Below are 13,643 nucleotides of genomic sequence, written 5' to 3' on the forward strand. Positions count from 1 at the left end.
AAAATACTGTTTGTTCATGTATATCATAATAATGGAAGGAAAAGAAAACATATGTTCATGTAAAAATTGGCCAATAACACGATTCATTTTTCATCCCAACCCATGTATTGTTGTCTCCTTTGATGCGATGTTGGTCTCCATAGGATGGTATAACGAATGAACCAGCAATCTGAGAGAGAGAGAGAGGTCACAGTTTTCTCCCAATGCATCAACATACCATAGTGGGCAAGCATCCTATTTGCCCACCATCCTCTATCATCAACTTCTCTCAAAGTTCGAAATTGCTGGTTTAGATGATTGGTATTTGACCTGGAAATACAAAAACATGAGGCACAATTGGGAACTGATGATGTTCTTTTTATGCATCCAAAAAGATAACTAGTTTTCATTAGTGTAATTGATTGCTCATTCATTTGACTTAAACCATGAATGATCAACCAAAGAGCAAAAGAATAGAAATGAGATGCAACTACTGCATTTACAGTGCTAATTCCTGTGGTACACACAAACCTTGACACTGCTAATTCACTCACTGATCGTATATTTAGCAACATCTACACACCACTAATGCTAGCACACTCACTGATCATATATTTAGCAACATCTACTCACCACTGTCAAATGGGCAATAACTATACAACCCCACCAAATTGAGATTTCTACAGCATGGAGATCATCAGTGTAGTTTCAGTTAAAAAAACTAGAATCTATTCTCTCGATGCTCAAGCAAACGATAGCTCGATTGTCCCTGTTGACATTTCGATACAATAGATAGGTTTGGAAGTTAGAGCAAGTCTGTACATAGGAGGCCACCATCAATGCCAATCTCTACAACATCAGTTGCACAGGTATGCACATCCCTTGGAGCACTGCACCATTAGACATCTTCCCCATGGGCACCTCCAGCAATTAGGTTTCCTGTGTCTAATCCAACAGCAACAGTTGGTCGTGAATGTGGTGCTTGTAGTGGCAGTAGCCTCCCTATGTATGTCTTCTCTAAAGCGATAACAACAATCATAAATTATTAGTATATAAGCAGAGTCTGTAAACAACACTATCGTAAAATCAGATCAGTTCCAATAAAAATTTTCTTATCCAGCAAAGTCTACAGTATTCAATTTGGTGAGTGCAAAGAAGAAGTCAAATGACACTTTGAATTTATGAAAGTGAATAAGGAATTGACAATATATTCCAAACTGATCACTGAATGCAGAAATTAAGCATAGCATCTGACAGGAATCAATAAATTTAAGAAACTGAGACTATTTAATGTATGTTCAAAGTTTCTGATCCAATGGAAAAACATTAACCATATTCAGCCCATTGTTAAGGGTACAATTGCCACTACTTCGCAAAGAAAGCTTTTAAATCCTTCTCAACAGAAAGAATCAAACCACTGACTGTTTGCAGGACAAAACATGATGAATTTAAGACAAAGCACTTGCATGAATTACAAAAACTGGGCAATTGACCGTTTTCATTTTGTTAATGTTCTCCATCAAAAGCTTAAATGAATCAATATATAACACATCTAAAGCAAGTAAAATGCAAAGTATAAATCAATATACAAGTGAAAAGCATGTTAAATGAGGATGGTTAAATGGAACAAGATAAAAGTTCAGCTTGCATCGCTTTGAAAGAAAAGTTTAGAGTACTCAAAACATCAAGTTAATGATTGTGGGCTTATCTAGCCCTATAAACCATCACAATTATTCTTCCACTTCTGATACAATGCTAATCGAGATAATTTTGGTGACTGAACTTACTTAGCTTACATTCAAGAAATAATTCAGCAACAATGCATATAGTGTATTCATGGTTCACAACCAATATCTCATTTCATTTCACAAAAAAAAAATTTGGCACAGAAATTGGTTAATTGCAAAGAAACTACTGAATGATGTTGTGATGTGTCCCACATAATTTTGATAGATCTGTCTTACATATTCAAACACAATTTTTGTGACATCGGTAATCAACATTAATATGATTTATAGCAAGCATCTATACCTTCATTTACCAAATTCAATCAAACTAAAGCCTGCCGGATATTATGATAAAAAAAGAATTACACTATGATGGATAATGCACTAAAAGTTTTGACTATGACACAATTGAAGAAAACACATTGGATCAAGATCAGAATAACATTTTATAACTAAAATCCACATCATGTATTCTTGCTTCAATAAAAAGATGTCTTTATAACTTTATTATGATACATATATATATATATATATATATATATATATATATATATATATATATATGAGAAAATAATCTATTTGTTGTTGTAGGATACTACCATGGGTCTCCTATGATGGCACCACCTCAACATGCAACTCCACCACCCAAGAGAAATGGCTTTTTGGAAGGATGATCAGTGATCAAGTGTTCATGACTTTTGTGTTATAATACTCTGTAACCAAAAAGCTTTTGTTTCTGTGTTTGTCTGTTTTTTATATAATAAAAGTATTCAATATTAGAGGAATATTATTTTTAACTGATGAACAAAGATTAACGGAATTGTGGAAATTAGACATGATTTGCATCTTGGATGGATGATCCGTTTTGCATCTTGTTTCACATCTCATCATGTAACCTATTTGGTCAGTTCTTACTATAGACCTTTTATGTAGAAGAGGAACTTTGATTTGTAAAACATATATTTTGAAGAGTTCTCTTGAGATGAAGTTGCTAAAAAAACTATAAATGACCGCCTAAAATATTTTTTTTAACTATAGAAAATTAATATAATGTTGTTGGTGCAGCTAAAACAAACTTATAACTAAAATTTTTATTTTATTGCATTGGTATAATTGTTAGCTAAACATCAATTCCTGTTATTTTTTATGTTGTGCGATATGTTTTTCTTATGGTTGCATAATATTAACAGATGACTTCAGTGATTGGGGAAAAATTGAATATTTTTTGCTGCTTATTTATCAAGATGTAGGTACAAAATATATTTCTTTTCATCACTAATTTTGCATTTAGCAACAAAATATATTTCATCTCCAATATTGATTGTAGCAACAAGAGCTTCCATTACTAGTAAAACTCTTCAGCAAGAATTTTATATTTTTCAGTGAAAAAGTTATTTTGTCATTTAAAGGTTAACTTTATGTAATTTGGAGGTATTTTAATCATCAAGATCTTGTACTTGTTTGACAGGAATATAAATAGTAATTCACTTACAGATTATACTTTAGAGCAGAAAGTCAATTTTCTTAATAGGAAAAGTCAACTTTTTCTTTTTTAAAATTAGAGAAGACTAGAAACTTATGCCCACAGGTTTTACCAAGGACAAAATTTTCCTTAACTAGCTTTTTAAACAACGCAAATTTAATTGAAAGAAAACAATGTTAATAAATAAAACTGCACCAAAAATGAGATCACAAAATAAACTGCCTACTTTTATTCATTTTGTGAAATGGAGCCACTTACTATGGTTTTTGTGATGATTTCTCCACTTAGAAAGCTTTGTTTTGCAGCCTTGCTGCCCTTGCTGCTGGTTTCTTACTGATGAGTGCTGCTTGGATCCAGCCATCCTATTTGTCGGCAGATATCAGTGCTTGATCTTGAAGTATTTGCTGCCTTTGAACACACTTGAAGTATCTGCTCGGAAGCTGCAATCAAAATTTCACGCTTGAAAGTGTTTCTGCATCCAAGAAAGACCAATGTAACTAAAATTGCTAAAAAATTCAAGAAGATGAATAAAAAATATTGTAGTCAAAGAAAGAGGCAGACTTCAAACATGTCAAAGCAGAACGAGAAATTGACATGGCAAACCACACAAAGTCCCGAAGACAGAACCGTGAAGCACTTCACGAAATGCAATGCCAATGGATAGCCCATACAAGATTAAATCTTGCACTTATGATAGGTTCCGTCAGCTCCGACCCTCAAACCACAAGCCAACACCAGTGCAGATATCTCCATCTTCGTTAGTCCAATATGCTATCAGGTAATCAAGCAGAAAGCAGATGATCAATGTCCTTTCTCACTGCAGATGCAAAAAGGAAAGGACTCATATTTAAGAGACACAGAAATATTAAGTAAATAATAAATATCGTAAAACAAGAGCATCACTAAAAAGTGTCAATAAGAGGATCAAAGGCAGCAGAATAACAGGACATGGTAATACTCAAGGCTATAAACAAGCAAGTTGAAAATAACCCTCTCAATCCACAACAACAAGAAGCATAAACATAGTCATGTGAAAATGGTAAAGAACTAAAACCACTACAACATGAAGCACACCAAAGAGAAGATTTTTTAAGACTTGACATGGTGCAAAGTCTAAAATCCCTGATCTTTTAAATATTTTGGTTTGCTATAAAGGAAATATTGACAAATCAAGATAAAACAATGGTAAAGGATCGGAAACACTACCCTTTGATGTGAACCAAACTTAGGAGTCCCCCATTCATGGGAGAGATCAAAGATCATATTTAAAAACAACTATCAGCAAATCAACATAAATTTATCTAATGGTAAAGGATCAGAACCACTCCAAATTGAGGCATGCAAAAGCAAAGATTTTTTTTGCTTTGACATTGTCCAAATTTAGTTATCCCTAATCTTGTTTTGAGAATTTGGCTTTTTCATTGAAAAAGAAACTATCGATAAATTAAAGTGATATTAAATAGCAGTAAAATATCGGAACCATCACAGCATGAAGTGTAGCAAATAAAGAATTTTTTGAGCTTTGACGTGATCCAAACTCAGCAATCCCTAATCTGTTAAGGAGAATTGGGCTTTTTCAATTGAGAAAACAACCATCAATGAACAGAAATAAAAATAAATGCATTCATTCTAAATCACAACATATTTTAAGAAACTTAAAGGGGACGCACAAAGAAATGTATGCCAAAATATGAACCTAATAACAAACGTAGCAAAGACATCCCATCCGCAAACCCAAGCAGAAGTGCCGAAGTGATAATGCAGCAATAACGGAAAGGAAATCAACTTGGGTTGTGAACAGATGTGATTCAGCGATTGGAAACAGTGGTCGATCAGGATACTGTTGCTTTTGGTTGTTAGTACATCCAGACATGAGGCTGCAAATTGGACCAAGCATCCTTCAACACGTGTCCGTATGAAGTGAAAATTACAAGTGCAAAAACATTATCTGGTTTAAACGGAGAATATTTGATCATCCATCTTGGATGGATGATCTGTTTTGCATCTAGTTTTACATCTTATCATTGCAACCTACTTGGTCAGTTCATATTGTAGAGCTTTTATGTAGAAGAGGAACTTTGAATTGTAAAACATGTTATATTTTGAAGAGTTCGCTTGAGTTGAAGTCGCTCAATCCTAAATAAACCATAAATAACCTTCATTTTGTCTTTTGGTGAAATTTATTCATTAAACTATAAGAAATTGATTTAATGTTGTCAGTGCAGCTAAAACAAACTTATTACTAAAAATTCTTACTATGTTGCATTGATATGATTGTTAGCTAAACACCAATTCCTGTTATTTTTATGTTGTGCTATATGTTGCTCTTATGGTTGCATAATACTAACAGATGACTTCGGGGATCGGAATATTTTTTGCTGCTTATTTATCAAGATATAGCTACAAAATATATTTCTTTTCATCACTAATTGTGCCTTTAACAACAAAATATATTTCATCTCCAATATTGATAGTAGCAACAAGAACTTGTCTTGCTAAAACTCTTCAGCGAGAATTTTTATTTTTCAGTGAAAAGTTCTTTTCTCATTTAAAGGTTAATTCTATATAATTTTGAGGTATTTTAATCACCAAGATCTTATGCTTGTTTGACAGGAATCTAAATACTCAGTCACTTATACACTTTAGAGAAAAAAGACAATTTTATTGATAGGAAAAAGTAAAAAAAAAATTAATTAGGGAAGAGTGGAAATATATGGCCACAGGTTTTGCTAAAGACAATTTTTTCCGAAATTAGCTTCTGAAACAAGGCAAGTTTAATTGAAAGAAAATAACGTTTATCAATAAATCTGCATGAAAAAAAGAGATCACAAAATAAACTGCCTACTTTTATTTCTTTTGTGAAATGGAGACCACTTACTACGGTTTTTTGATGACTTCTCCACTAACTAGAATGTTTTGTTTCGCAGCCTTGCCGCCCTATTCTGCTGCTGATTTCTTGTTGATGAGTGCTGCTTGGATCCAGCCATCCTATTTCTCTGCTGATATCACTCTGCTCCATCTTGAAGTATTTGCTGTCTTTAAACACACTTGAAGTATCTGCTGTGAAGCTGTAATCAAAATTTTAATTTTGAAAGTGTTTCAGAATCTTTATTTAGAGAAACCTCCATAAAATTATATTTCATTGTGGTTAGAGGTGATAGTCAAAAGAACATAAATAAGAAGTTTCATGGATGTCAAATTAACCTTTCTCAGAGATCATTCTGCATCAATCCAGTCTGCTGCATGGAAGAATCTGATTAATTTAATCAACACTTATGCTACTCATATCTTATCTTTTAGAACCATTAGGGTCTTCAAAACAGAAATTAACATTTTTTAGATAATTTTTTAGTGCCATTTATCATGACTAACTCAATGGGCTAATTGTCTTATTAACTTGATGGATCCACTATAGTAAAATCATCTGAATCCTTATAAACCAACATTGATACTTAAACTCAAGTTATTTATAGTAGACTCATATAATCCTTATAAACCGATACAAGGCATTTCAAACATCTGATGTGTTTGAAAATGTGACATTACAAGTGATGAGAAGTGGGGTTAATTCTTTGGTGAGGTCTTCCCAAAGTCATAAATCATGAAATATATCAAATGTATACCAAGGTTTGACTTACTAGTCCGAGCCGGTTTGTCGACCGATCGGTGGCACAGCACATGCTGCCCTGTAGTGGTGTACTGACACATGATATGTCGGTGCGAACTGGTGTTAGGAATTGTTAATCTCTGATACAAAATAAAATGCAAACAGATTGATAGCTACAGACAATTTTAATTTTCCATCATCAGTTGACTTAGTTAATGCTTCGAGTTTCAGATGTGAAAATGATTATGCTCATTCAGCATGTGCTAATAAGCGTCTGCAACTAGGCAATCAAGCAGAAAGCAGATGGCTTAATATCATTGCTGTCACTGCAATATGATACTTTGTGAAATTTATTGGCAGAAAGAGCAAATTTTTACTCACATTCGATGTCCCAATATATGTGCCACACGAACAGCATATAGGCACAGACCGACAGTCCCCAGCATAAGGAAGAATCCATAGCAAATGCAAGTCATATAACTAAAAAAGAATGATGTTTGCATGAAGCCTGACATGTCTGATCTCACGTGATAGTAGCATATGCAGTAGAAGAAGATGAATATGCCGGTGGAGCCTCTACATAGAACAGACCTGAAGACGATAATATGAGGTTTTCAGACCATGAATAATGACTATTATGTCAAGATCAGATTGTCTTTATATTAAGCATGTTAAGGAAGATATGGGATAAATGAATGTAGAACTTTTTTCATTAGCAAATAACAAGTAAAATTGCACAGAGCAATATGTGAAAACAAAATAAATTACATACTGCAACCTTTATTTTGACATTATTTAACTAACTGTCTCATTAAACTCAACTCTTAGTAAACTCGACTTACCAAAGTGGTGGTGTGGTAAGAATCGAAAAGAAATCACTTGGCGTTGTGGAAAGGTCTGACCTTGATGGCACTGTGAAGCACCTTTATTATTGGTTCCATCAGCTCCAACCCTCTGGTGAAGAGAACACTGTGAAGCACTTGGCCTCGGAAGCATGCTGCCGAATGCAATGCCAACGGATTGCCAATACAACACCAAATCTTGTACCTTCCATCAGCTCCCACCCTCACGCCACAAGGCAACACCAGCGCAGATACCTCCATCTTCAAGATCCTCAAACATAAAATCCAAGGAAAGCTCCGAATCAACTGTAAAATTCATGCATTTCGCTGACAGAAGAGGCCTTTCGAACCAAAAATGCTCACCTTTGTTTCTGAGTCGAGCAAGACCGAACGGGGCGATGGGGTTCAAAGAAGATGAAGGCACTTTGTCTTCTCGCCCCTCGCTTCTCTGCGCTCCCTTCTCCTCGCCAACTAGGTCATCAGCACACCCTTCCCTGTCCACGCTGTCGCCTTCGCTGACGTCTACAAGACCGAGCGAGCCGTGGAATCTTCTTGGCAGCGATCGGCAGGAGGGATACTTCTTTGCGGACGGCTCGCGCGTGGATCTAAAGGCCGGCACCGGTTCTTAGACTCTGGACAAAAAGCAAGAACTAGTCAACAAAACCGTCGTCGGGCGGGAGATGGTGGTGAGGTGAAAGAGCAGCCTTTCCTTCAACGACTACAAGCAGAAGAGCTCCGGGTGGACGATGTACGAATACGAGATGTGTTCTTCCGGCTTATTTGACATTTGTTTTGATGGTAGTTTATAAGGTGGACTCAACTGTTTTGATGGTGGTGCCGTCGGAGATTGCCTGATGCAAGATCTTCAGAGAACTCGACTCTCGAAGCCGGAAGAACATATCTCATGCTCGTCCATCGTCCACACATCTCATTCTCTTTCGCCCCACCCACGATCTCGCGCCAGCCGACGGTTTCTTGCATTTTACAGAGTGCAAGAACCCATTCGAAACCCTAGGGTTTGAAGAGCCGAGAGGCTCGGTCCTTCCTTGGCCGAGATGGGCTGCCGGGATGGACTCAACCCAAGTTCTAGCTATTTGAACGTGGACTCGACTGTTTTGAAAGAATCGATGCTGGCCTTTCGATCCATGCGCGGGCCGTCACTGTTCTCGAGCTTGCGCTCGACAAAGAATCCCTCATGCCGATCGATGCCAAGAAGATTCCACGGCTTGGTGCCGTAGATGTTGGCGAACGCGAAAGCACGACCAGAAAGGGAGGGGTGTGTCGACGACCCAGTTGGCGAGGTAGTTGATCACGAGTTCCTCCGCCGTGGGTAGGAACCTGTAGCCTCTCGTCGATGGGCTCCATGGACGACGATGGTTGTTTATCGAAGAGGAGAAGAACTCCTCCAAGGAACTACCATCCCATTTCTTCTACATAATTATACCATTCAGTTGATCCGATATAGAACACATTGCAATCTCATTTCAAAATAAAGATTGCATGCAGTATATTATTATATTGTCTCCACAGATTTCTCTATACAATTTTACTAATAATAAAAATAATAATAATATGATCTCTATGTAATAATCATTATTCATAATCTTAAAACCACATATTATCTTTATCAAGTATGTTCTACATATTCATCTACTTTATATGCTACTATCATGCAAACAACATTCTTCTTTGGTTACATGATTTCCATTTGCTATGGGTTCTTTCTTATGCTGGGGACTGACAATTTCCATGCCTCTTTGATATTCGCACGAATAAAAATTTGCCTATAAATTTTACAACCTATCGTATTGCAGTGGCAGCAACGATATTTTTTTTTAACTATAGAAAATTGAAATAATGTTGTTGGTGGAGCTAAAACAAACTTATAACTAAAATTTTTATTTTGTTGCATTAGTATAATTGTTAGCTAAACATCAATTCCTGTTATTTTTTATGTTGTGCGATATGTTTCTCTTATGGTTACATAATATTAACAGATGACTTCAGGGATTGGGGAAAAATTGAATATTTTTTGCTGCTTATTTATCAAGAGATAGCTACAAAATATATTTCTTTTCATCATTAATTTTGCCTTTAGCAACAAAATATATTTCATCTCCAATATTGATTGTAGCAACAAGAGCTTCCATTACTAGTAAAACTCTTCAGCAAGAATTTTATATTTTTCTCATTTAAAGATTAATTTTATGTAATTTGGAGGTATTTTAATCATCAAGATCTTGTACTTGTTTGACGGGAATATAAATAGTGATTCAATTACAGAGTATACTTTAGAGCAGAAGTCAATTTTTTTAATAGGAAAAGTCAAAACTTTTCTTTTTTAAAAATTTGAGAATACTGGAAACTAATGCCCACAAGTTTTAAAAAGGATAAATTTTTCCCTGACTAGCTTTTTAAACAACTTAAATTTAATTGAAAGAAAACAATATTAATCAATAAATCTGTACCAAAAATGAGATCACAAAATAAACTGCCTACTTTTATTCATTTTGTGCAATGGAGATCACTTACTATGGTTTTTGTGCTGATTTCTCCACTAACTAGAATGTTTTGTTTTGCAGCCTTGCTGCCCTATGCTGCTGCTTTCTTACTGATGAGTGCTGCTTGGATCCAGCCATCCTATTTCTCGGCTGATATCACTGCTCGATCTTGAAGTATTTGCTGCCTTTGAACACACTTGAAGTATCTGCGGTGAAGCTGTAATCAAAATTTCAAGCTTGAAAGTGTTTCTGCATCCAAGATAGACCAATGTAGCTAAAATTGCTAAAAATTCCAAGAATATGAGTAAAAAGATTGTAGTCAAAGCAAGGCAGACTTCATACATGTCAAAGCAGAACGAGAAATTGACATAGCAAACCACACACGAAGTCCCCAAGACATAGAACCGTGAAGTACTACACCAAATGCAATGCTAATGGATAGCCCAAACAAGATCAAATCTTGTACTTAAGATTGGTTCCATCAGTTCCGACCCTCAAACCACAAGCCAACACCAGCGCAGATATCTCCATCTTCGTGACTCCAATAAGCTATCAGGCAATCAAGCAGAAAGCAGATGGTCAATGTCCTTTTTTCAAAAGATATGTCAGTCTTTTTCCATGTAACAGAATATAAAAACTCTACATCCAATTCCTTATCCTCCGAGATATCCACAATAATGTTGTAGTCTGTTTGGACATTGATCTATATGACCCTATCATCATTGTAAAGAATATTGAAATGGATGCGTTTAAAGAACAAGTGATTGTCTTTGCCCGAATCAGTCTTGTCCCTCCAAGTCTTGCCCAAGAATCCCCATAGAGGCATATCATCATAATACATTTCAAAGTAGTAGTCCCTTGTTACAGCATGTCTGAACTTTGCACACTTGTATTTCTTCGGTGAAATGGAGATCACATACTATGGTTTTTGTTATGATTTCTCCACTCACTAGAGTGTCCCGTTGCTGCCCTATGCTGCTGCTTTCTTATTGATGAGTGCTGTTTGGATCCAGCTATCCTATTTGTCTGCTGATATCACTGCTCAATCTTGGACGAAAGAAGAAGAAGAAGAAGAAGAAGAAGAAAAAGGAGGAGAAGAAATGCGGCGATACCTGGGAAGCAGCGGCAGCGTCGAAGGGAAGAACAGTTATAACAGCGGCAAAGCGGCGAAGGGGCAACATTGCAGCGGCGAAGAGTCAACATTGCAGCGGCGAAGAGTCAACATTGCAGTGGCGAAGGGGCAACATTGCAGCAGCGAAAAGTCAACATTGCAGTGGCGAAGGGGCAACATTGCAGCGGCGAAGAAGAGGCAACATTGCAGCGGCGAAGAGGCGAAGAGGCAACATTGCAGTGGCGAAGGGGCAACATTGCAGCAGCGAAGAGGCAACGCTACTGTTTCGTTGTGTATAGAGCCGCTGCCTCTTCACCATAAGATCTGGGACCCATAGCGGTGAAGGGGGCGGCAACATTGCAGCTGCGAAGAGGCAACGCTACTATTTCGACCCTCCCCCCCCCCCCCCCTCTCTCATACCGTCCCTTTTTTTGTCATTTAATTCTCAAACGAACTAGGACACACTATTATAATAATATACACAGTAAAAGAAGATGAATATGCCACATAGAGTCATATTAACGCCACGAAGAATGACTATTACGTCAAGATCAAATGATTTAATAATAATAATAATAATAATAATAATAATATTATTATTATTATTATTATTATTATTATTATTATTATTATGCATGTTAATTTCAAAAGCAAATAATAAGTAAAATTGTATAGAACAATATGTAGAGACAAACAACATTATATACTACATGCAAATGCAACTTTTATTCTGAAATTAAATTGTAATGTCTTCGATATTAGATCAATTGATAGAATTACTTAGAAGAAATGAGGTCTCTTACCCAAGCAATACAAAATTTCAAGTTATGACCACGAACATTGGCTGAGAGATGTATCTAGAAACCTTAATTTTTAATTAAATATATAATGCGACTAAATCTAATTAATTTGGAATCCGGAATCTGAAACCCGCCCACTATATACGTATACGCGTATCGCTCTCTCTCCTACTCTCACTCTCTGTCGAGAAACAATCACCGTCTGTCTTCCGTCGTCCATGGAGCCCGTCGACAACGTTCCGAGAGGCTACAGGTTTCTTCCCATGGCGGACGAACTCGTGGTCGACTACCTCGCCAAATGGGTTGCTGGCACACCCCTCCCTAGCCGCGCTGTCGCCTTCGCCGACGTCTACGGCACCGAGCCGTGGAATCTTCTCGGCAGCGATCGGCAGGAGGGCTATTTCTTTGCGGAGCGTCATCCCAAGACCAGCCGCGGCTCGCGCGTGGATCGAACGGCCGGCACCGGTTCTTGGACTCTGAACAGAAGGCAAGAACCCGTCAAGTCCATCGTCGACGGGCGCGAGATGGTGGTGGGACGAAAGAGCTTCCTTTCCTTCAAGGACGGCCGGCGGAAGAACTCCGGGTGGACAATGTACGAATACGAGATGTGTTCCTCCGCCTTCGAGACACGAGTTCTCTGTCACGTGAAGAAGAGCTCGCATCAACCCATCACCGGCGGCAGTTTCGTTGGGCAGAAGAGAAGTAGAGAGGAATCTTCTACTCTCTCATCAGCAGCACCCAAGAAGCCATGCCGGGGGTTGCTTGCACATTCCAGCGGAGCATTGCAGTCCGACGTCTCACCACCTCCGACCGCGGTGGTGCAACAGCCATTATTGGCTCCCGTCGTGACACCCCCGGAGAGTCGTCTTTCCTCCATCGACTCCGTGGCACCGAACGAAGCCGGAGTCCCAGCCGCCTCCCCATCGTCAACGGACGTTGGTGGAGGTGACCTCGGGATAACTGCCGAAGAACTCGAATCATTTGACCTCGGGATAACTTCGGAGGAACTCGAAGTATTCTTGGCTTCGTCTTCGTCGTCGGTCGATCTTGGCGGTGAGCAGAACTGCACCGACGATACTTTCTTCACCAGAGAGGTTGAAGCCTTCTTGATGTCAGATGACACAGACACAGCCTCGACTACCATCCCGAAGGCTTCGCCGTCAGGCCTCGTCAATGTTCTCTTGATGCCCGATGACACTTGGATTGATTCGACCACGGTCGCAGAGGTTTCCTCCTCATCGTCGTCGATCGACTTCGTTGCGTGTGAGCAGATGTACTGCACCGACGATCACTTCTTTACGAGCCTGGAACCGATCAAAGCCTTCATGAAGTCGGATGACACCCCTATGGATTCGACTATGATCTCGTGGTTGGAGCAGTAACTAGCGTTGTTTGTATGGAAAATACTGTTTGTTCATGTATATCATAATAATGGAAGGAAAAGAAAATATATGTTCATGTAAATATTGGCTATAACAAAGTTCATTTTTCATCCCATCGCATGAATTGTTTTCCTTTGATGCGATGTTTGTCCCTATAGGATGAACCAGCAATCTGAGAGAGAGGTCACTGTTTTCTCCCCATCCATCGACA

At 37.9% G+C, this 13,643-nt stretch overlaps 1 protein-coding gene and 1 long non-coding RNA gene across 13 annotated transcripts; one reads left to right on the forward strand and one right to left on the reverse strand.

Moving 5' to 3' along the window:
- Nucleotides 1-375: 375 nt before the first annotated feature.
- On the reverse strand, nucleotides 376-11,590 carry LOC135609809 (uncharacterized). 12 transcript variants are annotated; one of them, XR_010485912.1, is made up of 9 exons: nucleotides 11,060-11,244; nucleotides 10,482-10,688; nucleotides 10,171-10,388; nucleotides 8,002-8,270; nucleotides 7,639-7,899; nucleotides 7,178-7,387; nucleotides 6,068-6,257; nucleotides 3,448-4,006; nucleotides 380-996 (listed from the first exon to the last, which is right to left on the reverse strand). It is a non-coding gene; the product is annotated as an uncharacterized LOC135609809 (long non-coding RNA). The 12 variants fall into 12 exon arrangements; XR_010485919.1 differs by having other exon boundaries at nucleotides 381-996; nucleotides 3,448-3,629; nucleotides 3,861-4,006; nucleotides 10,482-11,244; XR_010485917.1 differs by having other exon boundaries at nucleotides 381-996; nucleotides 3,448-3,661; nucleotides 3,861-4,006; nucleotides 10,482-11,244.
- A 678-nt stretch (nucleotides 11,591-12,268) lies between these two features.
- On the forward strand, nucleotides 12,269-13,432 carry LOC135611401 (NAC domain-containing protein 6-like). Its single transcript, XM_065107149.1, has one exon. It carries the CDS (start codon nucleotides 12,269-12,271, stop codon nucleotides 13,430-13,432), a length of 1,164 nt encoding a protein of 387 aa, XP_064963221.1.
- The last annotated feature ends 211 nt before the right edge of the window (nucleotides 13,433-13,643 follow it).

The sequence above is a fragment of the Musa acuminata genome, chromosome BXJ2-4 (assembly GCF_036884655.1).
Source record: "Musa acuminata AAA Group cultivar baxijiao chromosome BXJ2-4, Cavendish_Baxijiao_AAA, whole genome shotgun sequence".
Lineage (NCBI taxonomy): Eukaryota > Viridiplantae > Streptophyta > Magnoliopsida > Zingiberales > Musaceae > Musa > Musa acuminata.

Excerpts from the sequence above, each read along its gene's own strand:
- LOC135611401 (XM_065107149.1), top strand. The coding sequence starts at position 12,269 with ATGGAGCCCGTCGACAACGTTCCGAGAGGCTACAGGTTTCTTCCCATG.